General features: G+C 47.7%; 1 protein-coding gene across 1 annotated transcript in view; it reads right to left on the bottom strand.

Moving 5' to 3' along the window:
* Nucleotides 1-1142: 1142 nt before the first annotated feature.
* LOC119394960 (endothelin-converting enzyme 1-like) overlaps nt 1143-23403 on the bottom strand; it is a 40281-nt gene continuing 18020 nt past the window's right edge. Inside the window, exons 6-13 of the mRNA XM_037662256.2 lie at nt 16358-16663; nt 14815-14983; nt 12683-12793; nt 8924-9205; nt 5676-5900; nt 4731-4978; nt 2617-2760; nt 1143-1756 (exon numbers count right to left, since the gene is read on the bottom strand). Of these exons, the coding sequence (XP_037518184.1) occupies nt 1406-1756; nt 2617-2760; nt 4731-4978; nt 5676-5900; nt 8924-9205; nt 12683-12793; nt 14815-14983; nt 16358-16663 (1836 nt within the window). The 3' untranslated portion in view covers nt 1143-1405. The remainder of the gene's footprint in view (nt 1757-2616; nt 2761-4730; nt 4979-5675; nt 5901-8923; nt 9206-12682; nt 12794-14814; nt 14984-16357; nt 16664-23403) is intronic.

Below are 23403 nucleotides of genomic sequence, written 5' to 3'. Positions count from 1 at the left end.
ATCATTTCAGATATCTGAAATATTTCAGATATTTTATAGAGTATTGAAAGTAATGCAAAATTGAACTCCGAATTTCGGAGAATTGGCAATTTATGAGAAATAAGCTCCGATAAACGCCAAATTTCAGCCAAAATAATAAAATCCGAAAAACACCTTCCGAATTTCGAGAAAAATAAACTCCAAAAACTCGGATCCCTAGTTATGATATACAACATGGTAATGAAACAACTACGACGGTAGCATGAACGAGAGAAGGTTTTTTTTTTTTTTTTCGTGGGGCTCGTTTCTTTGTTAGAAAACCAAGTGAATCTGACAGATGACGTGCATGCGATGAACACGTATGTCGTGACCTGTTATTCCCGTTTGTCACGTCATGTGATGCAGAATGTGGGATATAAAGCAAGGTAATGAAACTATCTTCATAACATCACATTAAAATCTTGTCATTCATGTCATGACGTACATTACATGCATGTCAGAGTGCTGACGTCATGGTCTTTCTGTGATGATCACCACAGAGATGTCTTGTCATGAAAATTTTGCTGCATACGAAGTTAAATGGAAGCTGAAGCACTTAAAAAATGACTTTGGAATGTGTAATCATAGTTTGATCCCGGCTGAATTCGAAAACCAATGTAAGAGTTCACAGAAGTGAACGCAAACAGCATTTCTTGGCAAAAAACAGCGGCTGCAGCAGCAGGGCTTCTTGAGCTGCTGAGCGAGGGCAATGAAGTCATCTTCAATGTGCTGCGTCATCGGCGCCATCAGCTCTGTTAAAGCATGGTCTTCGCGATCAGTTCCAGCAACGCGGAACTGATCGTGGAACTGCCCACGGTTGGAGATACGACAGCGCTGCGCGGCTCCGCCAAAATTACTGACTATGATGTAGTTCCGGTTAGTTCGTTTCCACGCCCGCACATTTGGCGCGTTCGCGTGTGTGGAGCAAGATGAAACTTTCTTTCGCGTATTTTAACGCTCCTGCCGCCACAAGAGCGAAAAAAATTACGCCATCGTTGACAATAATGTTGCTCCTTGTTAACAACAAAGTTTTACCGAATTTTAAAACCACTTCAGCTTCCCTTTAACGACCACAAAAGGTTCAGGGCATAGGAAGCTAAATATACGGACCGACTGATTGATGGGTAGATAGAAACATAGCACCAAGCGGTGACTCGAATCGCGAATAAAGCGCCGACTCAGTCAGCAGGCATAACCTTCCGCGACGCGTGTTAGGAATTGAGATCTCCAGAAAGTCGCGGAAGAAACAAGTGCGCTCAAAGGAGCAATAGCAAACTGACGTATATTATGGGCCGCACGAAAGAACTTACAGCGCACACTATGAAGCGCAGAATAAATTCGCGAAGATAGTGATAGGGGCGCGGTCAGCCCACCAGCTTAGAGCTTCCTACCAGAACTCGCATTTACGTTCAGGGTTCATTAAGGTGCCATTCGCGCACTGAAACGCGTCCGCGAACTCTCGCATGTTCATCAGCGGAACCACGCAACGGGCCCAGTTCGGTGCGTACGGCTTGGCTCTGTCCCGTTCGCGCGGTGGCACTTTGGGATCGCACATCTTGGCGCAGTGGCCGAGGAAGAACAGCTGGAGTTCGGAGAAGCCCGCCACTTTGCCACTGTTCGTCTTCTCGGATACAGCCGTGATATTCCGAAGGGCGTTGAAGGCCACGCGCACACCCATGTCGTCGGCCAGGTCTTCCGAGTCCATTGGATCCAGCGTAAGTGAGCGTTTCTTGAGTGCCTGGAGGGATCGCGGTGCGCACACGCGGTAAGCATTTGCTAGAACATGATTCGTGCAAATTTTTGTGCAAATGCACGCGCCTTTAATTCGCACGTGTGATTGATATCAGCACACTACGGCGGCATTGTACGTACTGCAAATGCAGTCAGGACAGCATGCGTTAAAATACTAAATCCAACTGCAATGTGTGAGCTGTCCCGTGCCATTTAACGCCGTCTTTTCTTTCAGTAACCATCCAACGGAGATTTGGAAATGGGAATAGCGACCAACTGGAACACCTCGTCATATCAGTGACAAAGCTTCCCCTCTTCCCTTTCCACTTTAAGAGCGGGTGAAACATTCTGATTTCATTTCGCTCAACACCAGTCGATTGCAGTTTTAGTGCCAAGTGCCGATATATCCCGCGACCCCAAATGATAACTGATCATTGATTGCACATTTCTGAGACCGCCTGTCGTAGATGCTCACTTAGAATGCTTTTACACACGTTTTACTGAAGCAGTGGCAACGACTGCGGAAGCCGACAGGCGCAGTTACGTTAGCACATTTACCGAGAGGCGCGAACATTCTGACGGCCTCACTACGGTGGTCTAGTGGTTATGGCGCTCGACTGCTGACACGAAGGTTGCGGGATCGAATCCCGGCCGCGGCGACTTCATTTTCAATGGAGGCTAAAATGTTCGAGCCCCGTGTACTTTGATTTAGGTGCACGTTAAGGAACCCCAGGTGGTCGAGATTTCCGGAGCCCTCCACTACGGCGTCCCTCATAATCATATCGGGGTTTCGGGACGTTAAACCCCAGATATGATTACATTATTAACCTTCTGACGAGCGCGACGTTGTTCTAGAATGGAGTTTACCTGTCGATGGAGAGATCGCAGGCACGACGTCTCTTCTGTGTATATTTTCGTGCTCTCCTTGGGCCACCAGTCGCTTTTCGCGCCGTGCTCATCGTACAGTCTTCCGGTCACGTCGAAGCCGTGCATCATTTCGTGGCCCATTAACTGCGTCGTTGCATTCGATAAAGAGACCAATCTTTAGAGTCTTCTTCTCACGGCAGGACGTATCCACTTAACGGCAACAGTATTGCGCTCATGACTAAGTCCGTCATAGAAGTATGGCAAAGCAATAACAGCCTGACTTGTATCATGTGAGGAGTTCTATACCAACTCTACGCGGTTCTTCTCTCCAAACAATCATAGAAACCGCAGCTCCAGAAAACGTTTTAACAGGTGGTGTTGATGCACGAGTACTCAGAACAATGATGTATTTCACTTTTGCTGCTACTGGAGTTGGCCTCTGTGTGAGAACACATCACTATGTTATGAACACATTGTTACGAAGCAAAACAATCAACTGAACTGAACATGGCCGAGCCTGTCGCTTTTGCCCGGTTGGATTGTGCCATGTAATTAACTGACATGAAAACGCAGCTGTAGGCAGTTTATGGCGTTTCATCACTCCCTTCCTTAAAGTCGCAACAAAACTTGCATTTTAGTACGGTGACTATACAAACGCACTAGGCCGTCGAGTGCTAATTACCTGTCGATATCGGTATCCAATCATGTCTTCTTGCTGAAGTCACGTTAATAAATTTTAAAAAAAGAATATGAAACCTGGTTAACCCTTATTTTAACACATGACATTGTTTTCTTTGTTAACCACCAGGTACGGTGACAGCTTCACTGCACAGATCGAATTCGTGCCGCGTATTAAGCTTACTAAGAGTATTGACACGACGTCAACTTGTGTGCGTGCGTTTGCATTTGCAGGTCCACCACAACATAAGTCCACCACGACGTCCATCAGAGCATACGGCTGCTTCTGGTGCGCCACGTGCGGCAAATAATGGCACCATGCAGCGCCACCTATCCTACTTGCTACGATGTAATCCTGTTCTTTGAACTCCTTGCTTCTCTGTTGTGATCAGCTCTCCAGTTAGCCCGAGAATTACACTTGTTTTCTTTTGTAAGACGAAACGAAAGCGCCGCTAGTGTACAACCTAAATATATTCAGCAAAAGACGACAAGCTCTCGAGCAAGAGGTGTCCCCGGAGCCATGCGTTTACACATGAAGAGTTGTACTCAGCTAATAGTGCTAAGGCGTCTCGTTCGTCCCGAGTTCGTTACTGTCAGTGAAACTTGCTAGAGAAGGGCTCTTTGCAAAGAACATTTTCTCGACAGAAGCATTTTGCGGCCGGGGATAGGCGCGTGTTCACCTTGTAATGCGCTGCCAAGTATGACACGGACCGAAGGAAACGAAAGATAACACAGGGTGATGCGCAATCTAACAACCTACTTTATTTCGAGCATGGACAGACTTATGTGCAGATTCAAAAAAAAAAAAGGAGGAGCACGAAAAAGGAGGCGTTCTTTGACCGGGAGGCTGATATGCCTTCTTTTATTATCGTCTACCGTTTTTCGATTACTGATCTTTTTCCCTCATTTACCGTGTTCCTACATTCTTTTTCGACTCTGTACATAAGTCTGTCCATGCTCGAAATAAAAGTAAATTGTTTGTTTGCGCATCACCCTGTGCCGTCTTTCGTTTTTTTTTTTTTTTTTTTTTTTTTAGGACCGTGTTATACCCGACATCGCATTACAAGATCTAGACGTACACCAACAGCCTTATAGGCGCGTACTTAAGAAAAAAATATTTGGCCTTGGATCATTCGAGAGTGGCCCGATCACTCAGATCCATGTGTAGTCCAACTCATGCCGCACAGGCGATAAATGCGGCGATACAGGCGATAAATGCGGATGTCTCAGTCTTAAGTACTTAACATTTCGAGCTCCCGACGTTCTCAGGCAATAGCTTGTAGTCATTAAGTATACTAATGTTTGCATTTCAGCGGCACAGAAGATTGCGTTTCAGTGGTTTTCACGCAGTGCATCAAAACACGCGCGCTGTGTTGAGCCCCATACCTTGAGAAGTCCGGCTAGGCCTGCTCAGTTGTTGCCTCGCTTCGACATACCTGTCCAAGGCCTCCGTAGTTGTACGCGGCAGGTGCGCCGTGGTAGTAGATCACAGGTTCGAGTAGGGCGCCCGCCAGGTTGACGGTGTTGGTAGAGTACGTGTGCTGCGCGTTCACTGTGCCCAACCAGAAGAATATCTCTGTCGGGTTTCGGATTGCAACGCGCCGCTGAAACCGGCTTGCGTTCAACCACGACAAGACGTAGCTCCGGCCGGTACCGTGGGCGTCCTTTTTGTCTGCAGAGGTGTCTGTCGCAAAACATTCATGTGATAAAATCGGCATTTATATTTACGCTTAATTATATAAATGCGCTCAAAGAAACACCGAGTTGAACATTTCTCAGCGCAGAAGTCATTTACGTAGGAAACCAAAGAAATATTGGCGAAGTACAAGCTTTCTATGTTGTGTTCCATCACCGCAGCAGTTCAATGCGATTATCTTTAGCGTATGATCTTAAGATGGATTTGTGCGACATACATGCACCTGTAATGATCTCCAAGTTACTACCTGTGAATTAGCTGAAGAATGACATGCAATCTACGAAATATGCATCACTACAACATGATCACTACAACATTGTAGTGAAATGTGGTCACTACAATACGGCGACTTGATCGTCACCATGGTGCCCGTTGGAATGCTGACATTTCGCGCAGCAATTAAATGCGGCTCATAGCACTACATGTGTTTAACGCCAACACGCAGGAGTGCCATTTTGTTTGACGCGAAAGTGCATGCTCAGGGCATGCACATCATAGACAGAGCAAGTATTGCGTTTTTACTGAATAGAACTGATGCAGACGTGTTCACAAGACACGTGCCAAGTATCATAGCGTGCTTAGTATGCTCGCCTGTGTTGCACAACAGCAGTACAATGCTATTTGCTACTAGAGTAAAACATATCGCCGTCAATTGCTGCGGTCAAAGAGTTAACGCAAGACATACCTGTCAATGGAACGTCTGGCAAATCGGCGTAAAGGCGCTCCAGCGCTGACAGGCGCGTCAGGTTGAGTGGGAATGCGATGATCAGTCTCATGGCTTCGGCCTTTCTGCGCGCAGCATTTCTGGCTTCAGGTGGCAGCCAGCTCGACTCACCGACGGTTTTCATTATGCTGTGGCGCACGCGGAAGCCCATGTACGTCGCCTCTCGAAACACGTCAGGTGTCAGTGCTGTGTTAGTGCAAGTGAAGGGCACACGCGGGAGTAAAATTAGCAAAATATAGAACGACACATACGCACACAGATAGACTGCACGCAACAGATCGCAAACAACATTAAGGATTGCTTCGCTGGCGCTTCAGAATTTAGAGACGTTTGTTCTACCAGCAGTATTGCAACACACGCACGAGCGAAGGCTCACGGAAGGTCATTCGATACGGTACTTGCAGATTTCCGCCTCCGTTGACGAGTTTGCAGGAAGTGTGGTGTCGTCTTTGACGAGTACCTTGGTCGCAGCCGGTAGACTGTCCGCCGGCGTCAAATCTGGGAATGGTGAGAGCTCTATTTCGGCTGGTGCGCACCGAATTACGGCGTCGTGACGTGCGAGAAAATCCCATCCCAGGATGACGTCGTGGGAGCATGAACAAATTATGATGAATTCGACGGCGTACAGACCGTCCTGAATCATGACACGGGCGGTGCACACCGCTGTCGGGTGAATACTTTGGGCGCTGGCTGTACGGAGGGAGAGCCCGGAAAGTGGCGTCGTCACTTTTCGTAGTAGTCGGCTAAATTTAGCGTCCATAACGGATACAGCAGCTCCAGTGTCTACAAGGGCCGATGTGCGCACACCATCTACAAACACGTCTACTACGTTTGATGGGCTTTGCTGAGGGCTTTGGCAGTTCGATAGCGTCGCAGCCCTTGCCTCTTGGACTGCGACGACTAGTTTTCCTGTTCTCGTGCGACCGGACGAGGCCGCATCGGTGACAGTGATCGGCGTCGTGGGGACGGTGAACGGCGGGTAGATGAAGCTGGGCGTGACGTCGGCGACATAGGCGGCGGCGGGTCGTAATACGGGCGGCTGGACTGGTTGGTGACGGTTGATCCGACTCGAGGCGGCTGCACGCGGTTGCAATAGCGGGCGACGTGACCGGCCCAACCGCACGCAAAGCAGATGGGGCGGTTGTCGGCAGTGCGCCATCGGCTTGCCGAACTAGGTCCCATCCATGTCGCAGGACGTGAGGCACGGGGCGACGGCTGATATGACTGCATGGTGGTCTGCAGTCGAGGCGTATGAATGACGTCGGCATAGGCAGCCGGCACACTCGCTTCGAAGGCCTGAGGCCTGGCGACGGCCCCGGCGTAAGTTAGCGGGGGCACCACAGAGAGCGCTGGGGGTGGCCTGGCTGCAACTTGCGCGTAACTGAGAGGCGCAGGCGCTGGAGGGGGCTGGTGGTATTCCGGCATGACCTCCGCGATTTCCTGCTCGATTGCCCGGCGTAGGGGAGGCGGCAGTGTGGTCGACGGCTGCTCAACATGCTGTGGTTGAGCGAAGGCCAGTAGAGAAAACTGGCGGGCAATTTCCTCGCGCACGAAGGACTTGATCTCGGCGAGCAAGACGGAGTGGTCCGACGTGGCCGACAAGCCAGCGAGATCGGCGTCGCGTGATGGAGGTTGACGCGTCATCAGCCGCTGCCGGCGCAGCTCCTCGTAACTTTGGCACAGTGTGATGACCTCTGCCACAGTGCGAGGGTTTTTGGCAAGCAGCATGGTGAAGGCATCGTCGTCGATGCCTTTCATAACGTTCCGGATCTTGTCGGACTCAGACATTGTCGCATTGGCTTTCTTGCACAAGTCGAGCACGTCTTCAATGTAGCTCGTGAAAGATTCGCCGGCCTGCTGGGCTCGTTCACGTAAACGCTGTTCGGCTTGCAGCTTGCGAACGGCAGGGCGGCCAAACACGTCGATGATGGCGGTCTTGAAAGCCGACCACGTAGCGAAATCGGATGCGTGGTTGTTGTACCATAGGCCGGCCACACCCGCGAGGTAGAAAACGAGGTTGCTCAGTTTGCCTGCCTCGTCCCATTTATCGGGGACGCTCACACGCTCGTAGATCGCGAGCCAGTCCTCGACGTCGGTGCCATCCGCGCCGGTGAAGACAGGAGGGTCGCGGATGCGGGGGACACCTGGACATGGCGTCGGCGCAAGAGGAGGCGTTTGCTGGGCGGCGTCTTGAGTCATGGTAGCAGGCACGGTACGGGATCGAAGCTCCAAGGGCATCGAATGCGGACCGTAGTTGTTGAAAGGGCACAACACTCTCCACCAAATTGTCAAGACGTTTATTAGCGGGCACTCGGCGACGGCGACAGTCAAAAGCGGGGCCGACTCTCTGCACGAGGTGCATGCTCTCAGAGAAGAGGCGACCCACTAGAAGGCGCTAGAGAGGACGACCCATTACCGACTACGAACGCTTCGCTACAATATATATTTAGTTCAGCAAGTGCGAGCTGCCATTTGCACAATAAAGCGGTAATCGATATCAAGAACTTGATAGCTGGGCAAGTTGACAATGATTCATACTGGATGCGTGAACAACACGAGGACAAAGGAACAGGCGACACAAAGAAACATTCAAGTAGACAATTTCAGGAAAAGCTCATATTTATACTCGTTGTCTTCCCAGGCGCCGCCTAGTGGTCACGAAGCGGAAGAGACAGTGCGCAAATAATAAAAGAAGTGTGACGCTAGAACGCGGTTAAAACAAGATTGTTGTGCATAGCAGCCACTACCACGCAAAGCATGCCGCCGCGGTGTTCAGTGTGTCAGCGCCCCCATGCGGCATGAAGCGGCACGTTGTCCACATCTCTCTTCGTATAGCCGGCGCTGGAATCCCGTGACAGGAGTTGAGATCTTGATGCACGCGCCCGCCGGCTTACTGCTCTCGCCAACAGACTGAGGGGGGAGTGCTATAGAGGAGGACAAACCGACACTGCGCATGTCTGTTGCTATGACGACGCACGTGCAAGGAGTAGGACGAGGACACTGACGTAGCTGAGCTACAAGGTCAAACGCATGCACGATGTTGTTTTCTGAGTTTGTACCTGGAGGTCTCAAGGTATTGCTGTAATATCAGTTTTTTTTTAAATAAGCTACATGATAGTTCGCGCTCGCACTGTGCTCTATTTCCTTTCTTATCGCGTAGTTCCCGTATCCAATATGAAGGGATGTGTAGGAATGGAGGGCGCGCTCACTTTTGTAGATGTACTTGGACGTGAGTGCCGGCTCAAGCACGTCGGTAACTTCGTCGTAACACAGGTCGCGGATCTCTTTCAGCGTTCCTCCGTGAGCCATGCCGTCGGCGTAAGGTACGAGCTGGCGCAGCGCGCTCCACGATATCAGGCGCACAAAGTCGGCGCTCTCGAGTTGGGTGAGCAGGAACACCGTAAGCCTGGCTACAAGTGGCTCCATGGCCAACTGGTCGTCCATACGGTAGGCTTGGTCGCTGTGGCGTTTAACCATAGCCTCCCAATGCTCTGCACACAAAAAGAAAAGTTCCATCAACGGCAGCCGAACCCACGACCTATCGGTCCCCGACAACTGATGCCGGGCACGCTATCCACTGCGCCACCATCACACACTCTGGAGGTCTTACAAACGCGTCTTTTATATCTAACACTTTGTATCTAGAGCGGTGAAGTGAAGGAGAGTATCATGACCATAGCCTTCACGTTGCATTTTCCTCTAGTCCGGCTGGGCTGTGGTGTTCTGTTTACTGTTTAACATGCCGCGGGATGGTGACCTTAGCCGAAGCTCTTCTGGCTGTCACATCGCTTTGCCTGATTACGCTCTAGCCGGTAATTATTACAGCTACCACAAATGTTTGTTTAATCGTTGATCATGGATGTTAGCCGGCTGGATGGAGATCTGCCACCAAGCGTCAACGTGGCTGCATCCACATTAGACACTGCTATATCTGCCAAACGCCAATATGCAGTGAGCACGCTCTCTTACATCTATGTATAGTAAAACGTTCAACTACTTCTACAAGGACAGGTTTTACTTTCGTGTAATACCGACTCCTATTACGGAGGGATCAACCATGTTTTTATTGCGATAGCAATTACATGGAAACTATCGGCGGATTTTTGCCGTCACCGTCGCCGTCATGCCCCGGATATTTAAGTAATGTCCCTTTCAGCTGCGGCCGCCTCTACGCAGGACAGACGGGCCGCTGCATTAACCAGAGGTAATTGGAACATAAGAGATCGCTAAACGGAGGCTCACCTTCTAATCTACCTTTACATTGTCAGAGTGTAAGTGTACGTCAACAGTCGATGAATGCGCAGGGTTGTACCGGCATACAAATGAAGAAACGCGTCTGATGATTGAGGCATGACATATCGAGAAATGTGGTAGCGCATGCGTGAGCCAACCGTCGATTAACTTACATAAATATGACATAATATGTCTTAACAGTTTTCTTTCACGTAGACCCCCGCGCGTGCCGGATTGATAAGTTCGCCTATTGCATGGGCATGCGCAGATAAGTTTTCGTGCCTTCTTTCTTTTCCGCCGTTGTGCTTCTCTTCAGTGTTAGTCGGCGTTTGTGTTGTCCAGACTTCTTATGTCCGTGTTTGCATGCCCTGTCTTTTTAGAATGAATTCGCTTAAAGAACGCTAATATATGGGTTGACGTCCTTAAGGCGGAACAGCTAGCAGACGACGGGTCCAGCTGAGCGCGCCTTGCGGTCACGCGCTTACACTCATCCTGTTTGCAACTTGCATCCCCTATACGACGCTTAAGGGGTATTCACACGAGGGAGAACTCGGCGGGGGAAACGGGGGTATTGCGGATCACGTGACCACGTCGTCACAGATTAGTGAGTAGGCGCGACCCCCCCACGACTCCTCGGAGGAGACGGGGACCTTTTCCCCGACAGGACAAACGATCCCCCGGCGGTGGGGGATATAGCGGAATTTCGGGCTCTTGTTTGGCCACATTGTTGCACTTGCTCCTGCAGAGAGCGGCAGTGGGTGTCCAGTCTGCAGCTGCATGGTCGTCTGCAGCTCGTCGTCAGCAGTTCGTCAAACGGGTGGTACAAGCCACCAGAGTAGTCTAGTAACACTGGTCTCCCCCTCCGTTCGCCTCGTCCATGTGAGTGGGGGACATTTGTGGAGAGTTCTCCTCGCGAGCAGACGTCACTAGATTCCGCCTTTATCCCCCGAACATTTGTCCCCCGACTGAATACCGCTTTACGTACAGAAAAGTCCCCGCGCGCACACGATAGTTAAATCTTTGGGCGACTGTAGAGTATCGCTAAACAGTGCAAACGACAGGAAAGCTGGAAGAACTAACAGGGCAATGGGTTGACTAGGAACTTATATTTTTATTGGAAATGATACAATATATAATATGCAGAGAAAACAAAAGGCAACAAAATTTGCTGTCGTGTCGCCAGATATAACGTTGCGCCGGTATTTTGTTGTTTTTTTTACTCCTTCTTCCTTAGGTGCAGTACTGTGCTATTTACAATAAAAAAAACGCCAGGCCTGCGCTGAAACCGCAGCGCAGTCACAGCGAAAGCTGGAAGAGTGGCGTTTCAAGAGCTCGTTAAGCTCTCTTGGGGCTACAATACGAGTGCACTAGAAAGGTACCCACTACGCCATAAATCACAATTTTTGTGAAGTTGGGAAGCACCTACTAAGCCATTATTCGTCATTCTGCGGAGAAGCGAGGCACCAGCTACACGTCTATAAGGCATTATGTGCACTTTGTTGACGCGACGACTGATGACGATGAAGAATTATGGCTCAGCCCTTTGTAATGGGTTGGAATCTTTAAACGGCCCACCAGTTATGCAATTTGCATTGGGTGACGTCCGGTCGCTATTTCCCGCTCCCGTCATGCTGTATAACATACGTTGACGTGGGAGAGAGACGGGGGGGGGGAAGAACTTTACTGAGACCCCAAGGAAATGGATCACGCGCTTATGGGCTTCCTTGGCAACCAATACAAGTGCACTTGCGAGGAACCCACTACGCTATAAATCATTGTAATTTTACTGAGACCCCGAGGAAGTGGATCATGCACTTATGGGCTTCCTTGGCAACCAATACAAGTGCACTTGCGATGAACCCACTACGCTACAAACCATGTAATATTTGAGAAGTTGTGCAGCAGGCACTGTGCCATTTTTCGTCATTCTACGGAGAGCGTTGGTACCTGCTAAACGCATGTAAGGCATTATGCCCACTTTGTTGATGCTGTGCCTGATGACGATGAAGAATTATGGCAGAGCCCTTTGTAATGGGTTGGAAGCATTCAACAACCTACTCGTTGCGCAATTCGCATTGTGTGACGCCTGGTTACAGAATTCGCGTTGCGCGACGCTTGGTGCTTATTTTACTCTTCTACCACGCTATATCGCATATGCTAATGTGGTTCCTTTCCGACATGAAGCCTGTGTAGGACCTTTTTGCAAAGCAGTTCCAAGCACCGGCATGGCTCAGAGGTTGAATACTGGGCTCCCACGCAGAGGGCCCAGGTTCGAACCTCGTTCCATTCTGGAGTTTTTTTTCTTATTTCGTTTTTTTTTTCTTATTTCGAGCGATACTGGTTACGGACACCGGCGGCGGCGGCGGCGGCAGCGGCGGCGGCGGCGGCGGCGGCGGCGGACAACTACGGCGCCAAAAACGGCCGGTGAAATGATCTCATAACAGCTTTCGCTGTAAAATCAATCGGTAGTTAGCGCTTTCTCCTGCTAGTTCTTTCACTTGTCCCGTCGTTGGTGCTGTGTCGTCATCATCTGATAAGGAAAAAAGCGAAGCAATGAAGCAAGAAAACAGGAAGCGATGATGTTCCTGCTCGGATGCAACGGTTTGACACATTGAAAAAAAAAATTATGACCACGCTTTTAATACCGCCACGACAATTGGATTACATGGCATTCTAACTGAAGTACGCAATATTCGTCTTCCAAAATACTGGGCAACTTAGTGGAAGAAACTCACCAGCAGTAACGACGTTGTTCAGATATTTGGGCACGTCCATTACGCGAATAAGGAACTGGGGAGTGTCGTTGTCACTTGCCGCTTCAAACTGGTCCAAGAGATAGTTCACAACTGAAAAGAAACAGTGCGGATATTAAGGTTATGTTGCCGACACAGCAGTGAGGGCGCGCTGTTTTCAGTGCAACAATAATATTAAGCTATAGTGGCCCTGATAATGCCTTCGTTGAGAGCCCTCACAGCGCATTCCCACTGTAAACATTTGACGATCAGTGATTTGTAGGGACAAATATTAGTGTCTACAAAGCGATCAGCGGTTTGTAAGCACTAAAAGAAATTCTGCTTTTACAGTGACGAGACCAGATATTTATCTTTGAAGCGCAACATGCCGTATGCAAATCGGTCCAGACGTTGTCTTATGTACGTGTTTTCAGATTTCTTCAAATATATTCGAATACGGAAATCGTAAAATCTTCATTTCACGCCCAAGTCTGACACTGCCTATACGGGTGTATCAATATTACTTGAAAATTTTTATTGCGAGCTACAGAGTTAAGCGTCTTCACATGTGATTTACAGATAAGGAATAATAGTTGTGCTTGGTTGTGCTATTGACGGTTCGGGTATCACAGTCATGTTGGGCCTTTCCGCCGCTCCCCACTGTAATAATATGGTGCTGTAGGGGCATAAAACCGAAATTGCGCGAAGAATACACCGACACATAGAAGCCGCAGTGAGTACAGTGGTAAAGTGGTGGCCGCCGCTTTCTTGCCGCGGGACAAGTTAAAATACGAGGGGTATTCAAAAAGTAAGGGCCGTTTGCTAATATTTAGATGTTTACACGTCAGAATAAAAATTTATTTCTGCAGCGCCATCTGTGAATTCTTTGCGAAGGTATTGAAGTTATTGTTCTGACTCAGTAGTCGTCTACTTGTCGGGGAATGCAAACGACAATGTCTGCGAAAATCGTTCCTCCCACCTGTTGTGAAGTGCGAGCTGTGATTCGGTTTTTGCATGCAGGATCATCAGCTACTCAAATTTATGGAGAGTTGGGCTTAATTTATGTACCTGAAGTGATGAGAGAAGCAAAGGTCAGAAAATGGTGTCGAGACTTCACAAATGGCCGCAAAAATGTGCACGACTAAGAGCGAAGTGGCAGGCCCAGAATCCAGACCAATGACTGAGGTCTACAAATGGACTGAGAATTGCGATTACATGGAGAAATGACAGTTAGTGGTCTGTCGGATGAATTTCCCCTTGTCGGCCGAACTACAATTTGCATGATTATAACTCAAAAGCTCGGACACAAAGTGTGTGCAAGGTGGATCATTAACTCAAACAGCAAAGAATTTCCTGACGGCGAACTTCTAGGTAGAGGGAGTAAAGAAACTGATACAACGGTACGAAAAGTGCTTAGACGTTCACGGTGATTATGTAGAAAATTGAAGTACGTTTGTGCTAAACTAAACCCGCGAATAAGAAAACTTTAACTAACAAATATTTGTTTTTTGGGACCAGACGGTCCTTACTTTTTCAATAACACTCATACTTTCATATGTTCATCACCTTCACCAAAAACAGCACTGTCCAGTGATGCTTCGAAGACAGGTTCTCACACAATGTAAAGTAAAATGACGCTAAGCTTACAGTGAGCAAAAAAACCGTAGAGATCTATTAATAATCCCGATTTACACCATTTTTGGCTATGAGAATCTGAACGGTTCTTAGTTATCGATAAATTAAATTCGATTCCGAGGTCTTACATGCCAGACCGACGATATGATTATGAGGTACGCTGTAGAGGGGGACTACGAATTAATTTTGACCTCCTAGGTTTCATTAAACTGCTACTTGAGGTACACGAGTGTACTTGGATTTCGCTTCGGCCATGAGCGGGGATCGAACCCACGTCCTCAGCCACTAAGCCACTGAGATACCACGGCAAGTCCTTCGTTACGCTAAGGCTCGCATCGGGAAGGTGTCGAATTTGATAAAACTTGTTCTATCAAGCTTGCAAGATTGCTGAAGTAAGCAGTTGTTTCGATGACTTCCCATATAGGATGGCATATTACTCGGTTGCTACTTTAGTTTTCTGTTTGGAAAAGCTTCTTGTCCTTGACCATTTCCTAGCTCACCTTTTGTTTCTGTGCTGGTGATGTTTCCTTCAATCTCCTCGATATAGGACGTATCTTCAGTTGGCAAGAGAAATCGCAGATTCTGCTCGACGAACTTCTCGTACGTTTTGTTCGTGACACGCTCTTGACGTTCCGCATACCACTCGGTTTCGGCCGTACTAAAACACATCTGAAAAGGAGAAAACGCGAGTTCGTAGCTACTATGTACGGCCCATGAGGCGAGTTTACCACAGTATAAACGTCTTACAAACGTCTCATGAATTTTTGTTGTGTGACAGGAATATTTGTATTGGCTAACTGTCCGGAATTTCCGCTGCAGCACCGACCGTTGCTTTCACTCTATGCTTGAAACCAACCACAGCTTCAATATATACAAAGTCGTATAGTATAAACTACTGTGGACATGTTCCCCAAGATCGGAAGGAAATGGTATGAAGACGAATAGCAGTTCTAGAGAGGTTTACAAAACGCCGTTTACGCCTTTAAGACTACAACTAAGCACCTTGCATTGACGACAAGGCTAACTTTTTAAGGCGAAAGCCTTAGGTGCCTCATCAAACGCGTAAATTGACCGTCGGCGTCGGGGACAACACGAGTGATGCAAAATCATCATCACGTGGTGACGTCACCACATGACGTCAGCATGACGTCACATATCACTACAATCTGCGACTTCATTATATGACGTCAGCATGAAGACTTTCTTGGCTTTAACGCGCGGCGCAAACCCTTCGTCATGTGTAGAGTGAATAAACACTGCGCAACGTTTCTTCGCCTTCGGCAAAGATTTCGACACAAACACACACACACACACACACACACGCACACACACACACGCACGCACATACACACACACGCACGCGCGCACGCACATACACACACATACACAAACACACATACACAAATTTCTATGGACTACTACTAGCCTTGCCAAAATCACCGCTATTTCATGTCGCAGAAGCACCCGGCAAGCGTTCCTAAGACCATCACACCTTGTAGCAAGCAAACAGCACACATGCGCAAAGACTTTTTATAAGTGCCATAATTTTCTTAAACATACTCGCAAAGTTATATGGAAATCCATTAAGCATGTCTTACTTAATACTTTGTTTTCAGGGAGGTCTTTCTTAATATTTTTTTCTTTAACATGCATACCCTTATGGTGTCTCCCGCTCCTCATTTTTCCTTCTGGCAACTGGTCGCACGCAAGTTATGCTCCATCTGGGAGGCTATGAAAGTCGATCTTTCTTGAACAGCTTACCTTATCTTTCGAATAATCGCTTTTGATTTCACATGAATTTCCCTCGTATAAACGTGGTACATGAAGGTGGCGGTTGCTCTTTACCCAAACACACCACGCTGTGTTCTGGTGAAGCGCCATAGCCAGGCGAAACGTCCTACTTTCACACTAAAGCAATACACATTTGATGATGACTTTGGTAGAGTGTCGTACCTACGAGAAAAATGCTTGTTCTCGTGTCTTGCGTGCTATGGGGAGAGGTGAAGCGCTTGGTAGCAAAATGCGCCTACTCTATGTACTCGCCTCGTGAGGGTAGTCGAGCCTGGAGCCACTGGCCTCATTGATAGCCACTATTGCCGCCAAGTTCCAGGCCAGGTTAAGCTGAACGATGGCATCGAGCGGGTCGAGGTTGCTGTTGGGCTCCGCGACATCGAGCCCGAGCCGTGATAGGAAGCCGTGCAGCTCCTCGGCCTCGGACCGGTTTTGAGAGTAGAGCGACACACATGCCCGGTAGGTGGCCACGGCCTTTTCGAAAGCGCTCTGGCCTCTAGCGGAAACGTCAGCAGCGGTCACCATGGCAGCGACCTTAGCTTGCACGTCATCGCTCATCTGCAAGCGAAACGATGGTGAAATTGGCGGAGAAAGGTGCAAGTGTAACACGTTACGGCCGTACGATGATATGGCCGATTTTCCTTTACAAATACTGCAACCAGTCTTTGACATACACTTCCTGAAGATATCCCTTCATCATCAGCAATTCAGTACTTTTCCAAGTCACTGCGCCGGTACTTCCTGTAGTATTCATAAACTGACAGAAAGTTGGTCACCTTTTAAGTATTGTGCAATGTTTGACCTTGTATCTCTTTAACATGAAAGTGTTTTATGCCGTGGTCCACCACGGCTCCACTTACGTATTTCCGTCACGGATATGACGTTCTAAAATATAAAGACTGACAGATAGCAAAAAAGAAATGGGACGAAAATTTCGTCACCGGGAATCGAACTTACGACCCCTCGCTCCGCAGCGCGCGGCGCGAAATGATTAGGCCACAGACGGCACGTTCTTCGCCATGCTAACGGCGGGCTATTTATATACACCATTTGCCGGTGGCGGTACACCGAGATCGCTGGTACATCAGCGTGTTTTTGTTATCACTAGCGAGATGGCGCGAAAGACTCGAAGAGCGCGCTTTAAAGATCGACGCCCCACGCGTCGCGATGAGTGCGCGCCTCTACAGGGCGTGGTCGCTCGTGGGCGCGCTTATCTCTTGATGGCTATGGTTTGTACGCCTTGTGCTCTCACCGCAAGTTTGCGTTGAGAGCACGAAGGTCACTTCGCTCGCTGCAGCGGCCGCTTTTGCGAAAGGAGCGCGCTGCTCAGTCAAAAATAGGTTACAACTGTGAAAGTTCGCGCTCATCTTGTGTATGTTCGTTCCGTGCGTCCTTTCTGCTTGAGCAGCGCGTTGCTAGCTTCGAGCTGCTTGCAGTTCTTCGCGTGACATTACAATTTGTTGCTATAGCATTCATTCCTTCGCCGTTGGGTCGAAAGAATGCCCAAGAAACGCTTAACTATATATACGTCTGTAAAGAAAAGTTTCACTTTCGTGTTATAGCGATTCCTATGACAGAAGGATGAAACATGTTTTTTTAATGCTTCCTTTTACGTTTTGTATAGTTTTCCTTTAGGTATTGTATAACTTTTCACTTTTTTAAACGTGCGCGCCTATCTATAAGTTGTTGTTACGCGGACAGGAATAACACTGTCACAGGGACCCCTTCTAATAATAATAATATCTGGGGTTTAACGTCCCAAAACCACGATATGATTATGAGAGACGCCGTAGTGGAGGGCTCCGGAAATTTCGACCACCTGGGGTTCTTTAACGTGCACCTAAATCTAAGTACACGGGCCTCAAACATTTTCGCCTCCATCGAAAATGCAGCCGCCGCGGCCGGGATTCGATCCCGCGACCTTCGGGTCAGCAGTCGAGCGCCATAAACACTAGACCACCGTGGCGGGGCACAGGGACCCCTTCGACAACTCACTTTGAGTTCTAGAGTTCTGGGGTCTCAACTGTATAAATCTGATGCGCTGTATTATATCTCATTAAGAATAATAGACTAGTTAATTATTTTGGTAGTCTCTTGCCTGGCTATGGTGTCGTACTTCTAGGTCGCAAGTTGAAGTGCAGAGAGCGGTGGTTGCATTTCGTTGAGGGCGCGATCTAAGAAATTCTGGAGCTTCTCCTGCTTAGGTGGATCTCCTTCTAAAAAAAGCTTATCGGCGCACTGTTCTACAAAGAGGGGGGGGGGGCGGAGTTGCGAACTAAATAAAATATTTTACGGGAACCCTGTGAAGGCAGGTCAGCCTGAGCCGACGAACCGTTCACGACATGACCCAAACGCCTTCTGAGGTCGCTCAAGGCGCTTTGTTGGGCTAGTTGGTTATGATCCATGAGACTGTTTGGCGTAGCGCACACCCACAAGGACAAAAGAAGGACACACACACACACACAGCGCTATCTTTCAACTAATGGTTGAAAGATATAATGACCATTAGTTGAAAGATAGCGCTGTGTGTGTGTGTGTGTGTGTGTGTGTGTGTGTGTGTGTGTGTGTGTGTGTGCGTGCGTGCGTGCGTGCGTGCGTGCGTGCGTGCGTGTGTGTGTGTGTGTGTGTGTGTGTGTGTGTGTGTGTGTGTGTGTGTGTGTGTGTGTGTGTGTGTGTGTGTGTGTGTGTGTGTGTGTGTGTGTGTCCTTGTGGGTGTGCGCTACGCCAAACAGCCTTCTGAGGGCACGCGCGGTTCCACACGAAGCTCGGATATGGCAAGAACCGTAGCTTTAAATGGCTACAGCCTTAGCTTTACGAAAGCCCAAGCGACAATCGCACATCACTATAAACCACCAACAGTCGACACCGTGGAGAAAGAACTAGCATACGCTCAGAAGCAGCAGAATATTGTTGTATATTTATATTTATTTATTTATTTAAAGATTCCTTACAGGCCTCGTTAGAGGCATTGGGTAAGGGGGGCATCACAAAAAATAAATGATCACATATAATGAATACATATACAGGATGAGATGGCTCAAAGCACACATATCCTTTTTTAAACACATTCAAATAATGGCTAACAATAACTGTAGAGGCGAAAAGAGAAAAAGAGTATTTCAACGGTATAAATAATTAATACAATTTAGAGAAACGCCAACTGACACATTTCGTACACGCGCAGGTAATGCACAGTAAAAAAAAACAAAAACATATGAGTACAATGAACGAGCAAGAAGAAATAACCAAGTCATACATAAGAGAGCTAATAAAACACACACAACGAGAAAAAAAAGAAGGCGTTATACATTTTGTCGAGGTTATGCGGAGGAATGTGAAATGATGAGTTGACGAAATTTATCGATATTTTTTTCGGACACAATGGAATCGGGAAGTGCATTCCACAGCCGAATGGCACGAGGAAGTGCCGACGAATTGAATGCATGAGTGCTTCCGTACATGCGAGTGAAACTGAGGTGATTATGTAATCTGCGAGATGTGCAAGATGAAACTTCAAGTCGCAAGAAAGGTTTTTTACCAGCATAGACGTATTTGTGAAACAATGACAAGAGTGCAAAGTCCCGACGAGTACTGAGGAGTGGAAGTGAACTATCATGTTTTATTCGTGAGATGCTGGATTTGTAACTATAGTTATTGGAGATAAACCTAGCTGCCCTATTTTGTACTGATTCTAATAAACTGATTAAGTTGTTATGATGGGGTGACCATATTGGAGAGGCATATTCCAGCTGCGGGCGAACAAATGTCTGAAAAGCTAGCTTGCGAATATTGGAGGGAGAATTTCTCAAGTTTCGACGTACGTACCCCAGTGACTTTGAAGCGTTAGCACATATGGTTGTAACGTGAAGATTCCAGGAAAGGTTTGACGTCAGATGAATTCCTAAGTACTTGTATGTGGTGGCAGGAGAAATTGGATTATTAATGTGATAAGAAAAATTTGAGACTAAGTGTTTACGAGTAAAAGAGACTACTTTGCATTTAGATGAATTAAGGGTCATCAACCAAGTTTTACACCAATTAAAAATAAGCTGAAGATCGTTCTGGAGAATGTGATGGTCATCGGGGCCGGTAATAGGGCGGTATATAATGCAATCATCTGCGAACAATCGCACATGGGACGCTAGGTTATTAGGGAGGTCATTTATATATATTAAAAATAGTAGCGGCCCGAGAACGCTACCTTGCGGTACGCCGGAGGTAACATAGCATATGGGAGACGGAAGATTATTAACTATTGTAAACTGCTGGCGATTTGAAAGAAAGTTCCGAAGCCATGTTAGTGACTGTGAATCCAATTTTAGGGCAGTTAACTTTGAAATCAGGCGGCAGTGGGCTACACGGTCGAATGCCTTCGAAAAATCGAGAAAAATGCTATCAATCTGTATGTGACGGTCCATGTCAAAATGCAAGTCAGTTGTGAATTCTAAAAGCTGTGTCTCACATGAAAAGCCTCTCCTGAACCCGTGCTGATTGGTGAAAAAAAAGTTATTTGATTCTAGATGATTGTATATGTGCGATGCAATTATGTGCTCTAGCATTTTACAACAAATACAGGGCGCCATTATGCCACCAATTTATGCCGCCATATTTTACAACAAATATGGCGAAATGCACGTTGTATTTCCATAACGTACGTGCGTTGCAAGACGCGCATCCGTAGGGTGCTACGCAGTAACGTGTGAGGAAAGTTCACCGTTAAAAAAAGTAAAAGGGGCAAACACTTTCGTGAATGTGAATGCATCACCACCCAGCCAAGTTGACAGCCTTTTTAACTCAATGTTCCGAGCGTGATAAGAGCGTTGCTTATTGATTGTAAGTTTCGAGTTTTTCCTGAAACTCTGCATTTACAGGCATAACAAGAATGGAATGAGCGAATGTGGCCCTTTGGAAGAAATACTCTTCGGAATAAACGAGAAAAAAAATGAAATGAGCTTAACCAAACTCGCACAAAGTGCACCTTGCGTGCGACTAAAGCGGGGGCATAGTTCGTGCAATGGATTCTATATAATGTAGTGCGCAAACAAACATGGCGGCATAAATTATACCGAAACTCAATGTACCCAAAGCAGAAATGGCAGTACAATAAGCACTTGGTTACTGTATGTATATTGAAGTGGCAAGACGTCCCGATTTAGGCGGGACATATCCCGGTTTTGCGGCTGGTGTCCCGCTGTTCCTCCAACCTGCTTGCGGGACAATGTTTTGTCCCGCTTTCGGCCGAAATCCTGCTCGCAGTCGCGGTCAGCTAGCCCGGCCACCACGCCCCTTTGCTATACTATACTATATATGGCGATGATCTGCTTTCTTTCTCTTTCTTTATCTCTCTATCTATTTCTTTCTTTCGATCTGCATCTGTTTCTCTTTCTTTATGTCTTTCATTCTTTCTTTCTCTTTCTCTCTATCTTTTTCTCGCTCTCTCGCCCGTAGCAAAGCTGTCATACGGTTCCCATAAATGCTGGTTCAGCTAACGCACCTGGATAGTCAGTGGTTACGACGCTCGCCTTCGCACCGTGGGTACCCGGGTTCAAAGCGCGCCTCGCAATTTGATTGCGTTTTATTTAATTATTCTCCACTTTCTGTCGGCTTCCCCGATCCTCTCCTCTCTTTCCTTCCTCCTCCCCACTCCGCCGCGCAGAGTTTTCGCTTAACGCTCGCCTCCGTCCCTCTTGCCGAGTCCTTGCCTCAGCACTCCTCGTTTTGCTAGGTTTTACTCTCTCCCACCCCAGGCTCCAACCTCCTTCCTCACCTCTCTCCATCACGCTACGCTCCGCTCTCTCCCTCTAATGCCCTCGCTTTCCCTCGCACCTGCTGTGCTCGTAATGCGGCGTGCCCAATTCCTGTGGCGCATACACGCCTGAGTGTTTGCGTACAGCGGACTTACCCCAAGCCTAAAACAGCTTCGCTGTTAAGAGTGGAATTTTCTGCTTGTACTGTATGACATGTTCTTCCTTCCGTCCTTCCGCAATCTCCCCAGGTGGTATTACACCTGCTTGCCACGCGGAAGGCATGTGTTCGTTTCTCACTCAAACCGAAGACTTTTACCATTTATTTCATTTTCATCTTTCTTAATTTTACGGTCACGGACAGCGCTGATTTTTCGCTGACAACCAACGACGCCGACACCGGAATTTCTGGGAAAGGAGCTCTTTACCGCTATCGCATTAAAACTATGATGTGCGAGTATATTACCTCACAAAAGCGACGTGACGTCACGTGACGACTATTCACTTGACTAAAATCGCACAAGATCACGTAACGTATAGTCCCGTGACTACAATCACGTAACCTCACGTAAGGACTAATCTTGCGACTAAAGATCACGTAACATCACGTAACAACTAGTCATGTGACCAAAGATCACGTAACATCCCGTAACATCTAGTCATGCGACAAAGATCACGTGTCAGCGAGTCACGTGATATGTTCAGGCCAGAACCACGTAACATCTAGTCATGCGATTAAAATCATGTAACGTCACGCGACTAAAATTACGTAACATCACGTAACTCAGTGACATCATGTAACAGCCAGTGACGTGACTAAAAATTCGGGGACGCTTAAGCTTCGCCTTTAAGAGCTGAACGCGATAGCGATATTCTGTTCCTACTGCGCAGTTCGAACACTACGAGGGTTTAACAGAATGCGCCCACTAAGGCGTGTGCCTTATGTAATGGGTAGCATGCTTTAAACCAGGAGCAATTATGCGCGAGAAACTTCTTCGAAGTTGCGATGCACCCACTACGTGGTCTTAAGGGAATACGCGCACTAATGTGTGCGCCTTTTGTAATGGGTGGCTGTCTTTAAACCACGAAGGCGTTATGATATTGGCATGGTGTGACGCCCTATGGGGCAATGTACACTTGTACCACGCAATACTACTGCGATATTACATCTCGTACTAAGCGTATTTTTGGGAAGCATGAAAGTTACTTTCAGTGCAGCTCCAAGCAGAGGCGTGGCTGTGTGGTAGAACACCTGCTTGCCACGCAGACGGCCTGGGTTCGATTCTCATTCGGACCCAACATTTTTATTATTTATTTTATTTGCAGCTTTTTCGATTTTTCGGTCACGGACATGATGATGATTTTTCGCTCACAACCAACGGCCCCGACGCCGACAGCGCAATTTCTGCAATACGAGCTCTTTAACGCTATCGCGTTAAAATCACTTATCTCGCGACATGTCCCCGCCAGGAATCCTGGAACAGCTAGTCTCATGACTAAAATTGGGGGACGCTTAAGCTTCTCCTTTAAGAGTTGAACGCGATAGCAATATCC

The sequence above is a fragment of the Rhipicephalus sanguineus genome, chromosome 5 (assembly GCF_013339695.2).
Source record: "Rhipicephalus sanguineus isolate Rsan-2018 chromosome 5, BIME_Rsan_1.4, whole genome shotgun sequence".
NCBI lineage: Eukaryota > Metazoa > Arthropoda > Arachnida > Ixodida > Ixodidae > Rhipicephalus > Rhipicephalus sanguineus.
This window is presented reverse-complemented; position numbering and strand designations above follow the sequence as displayed.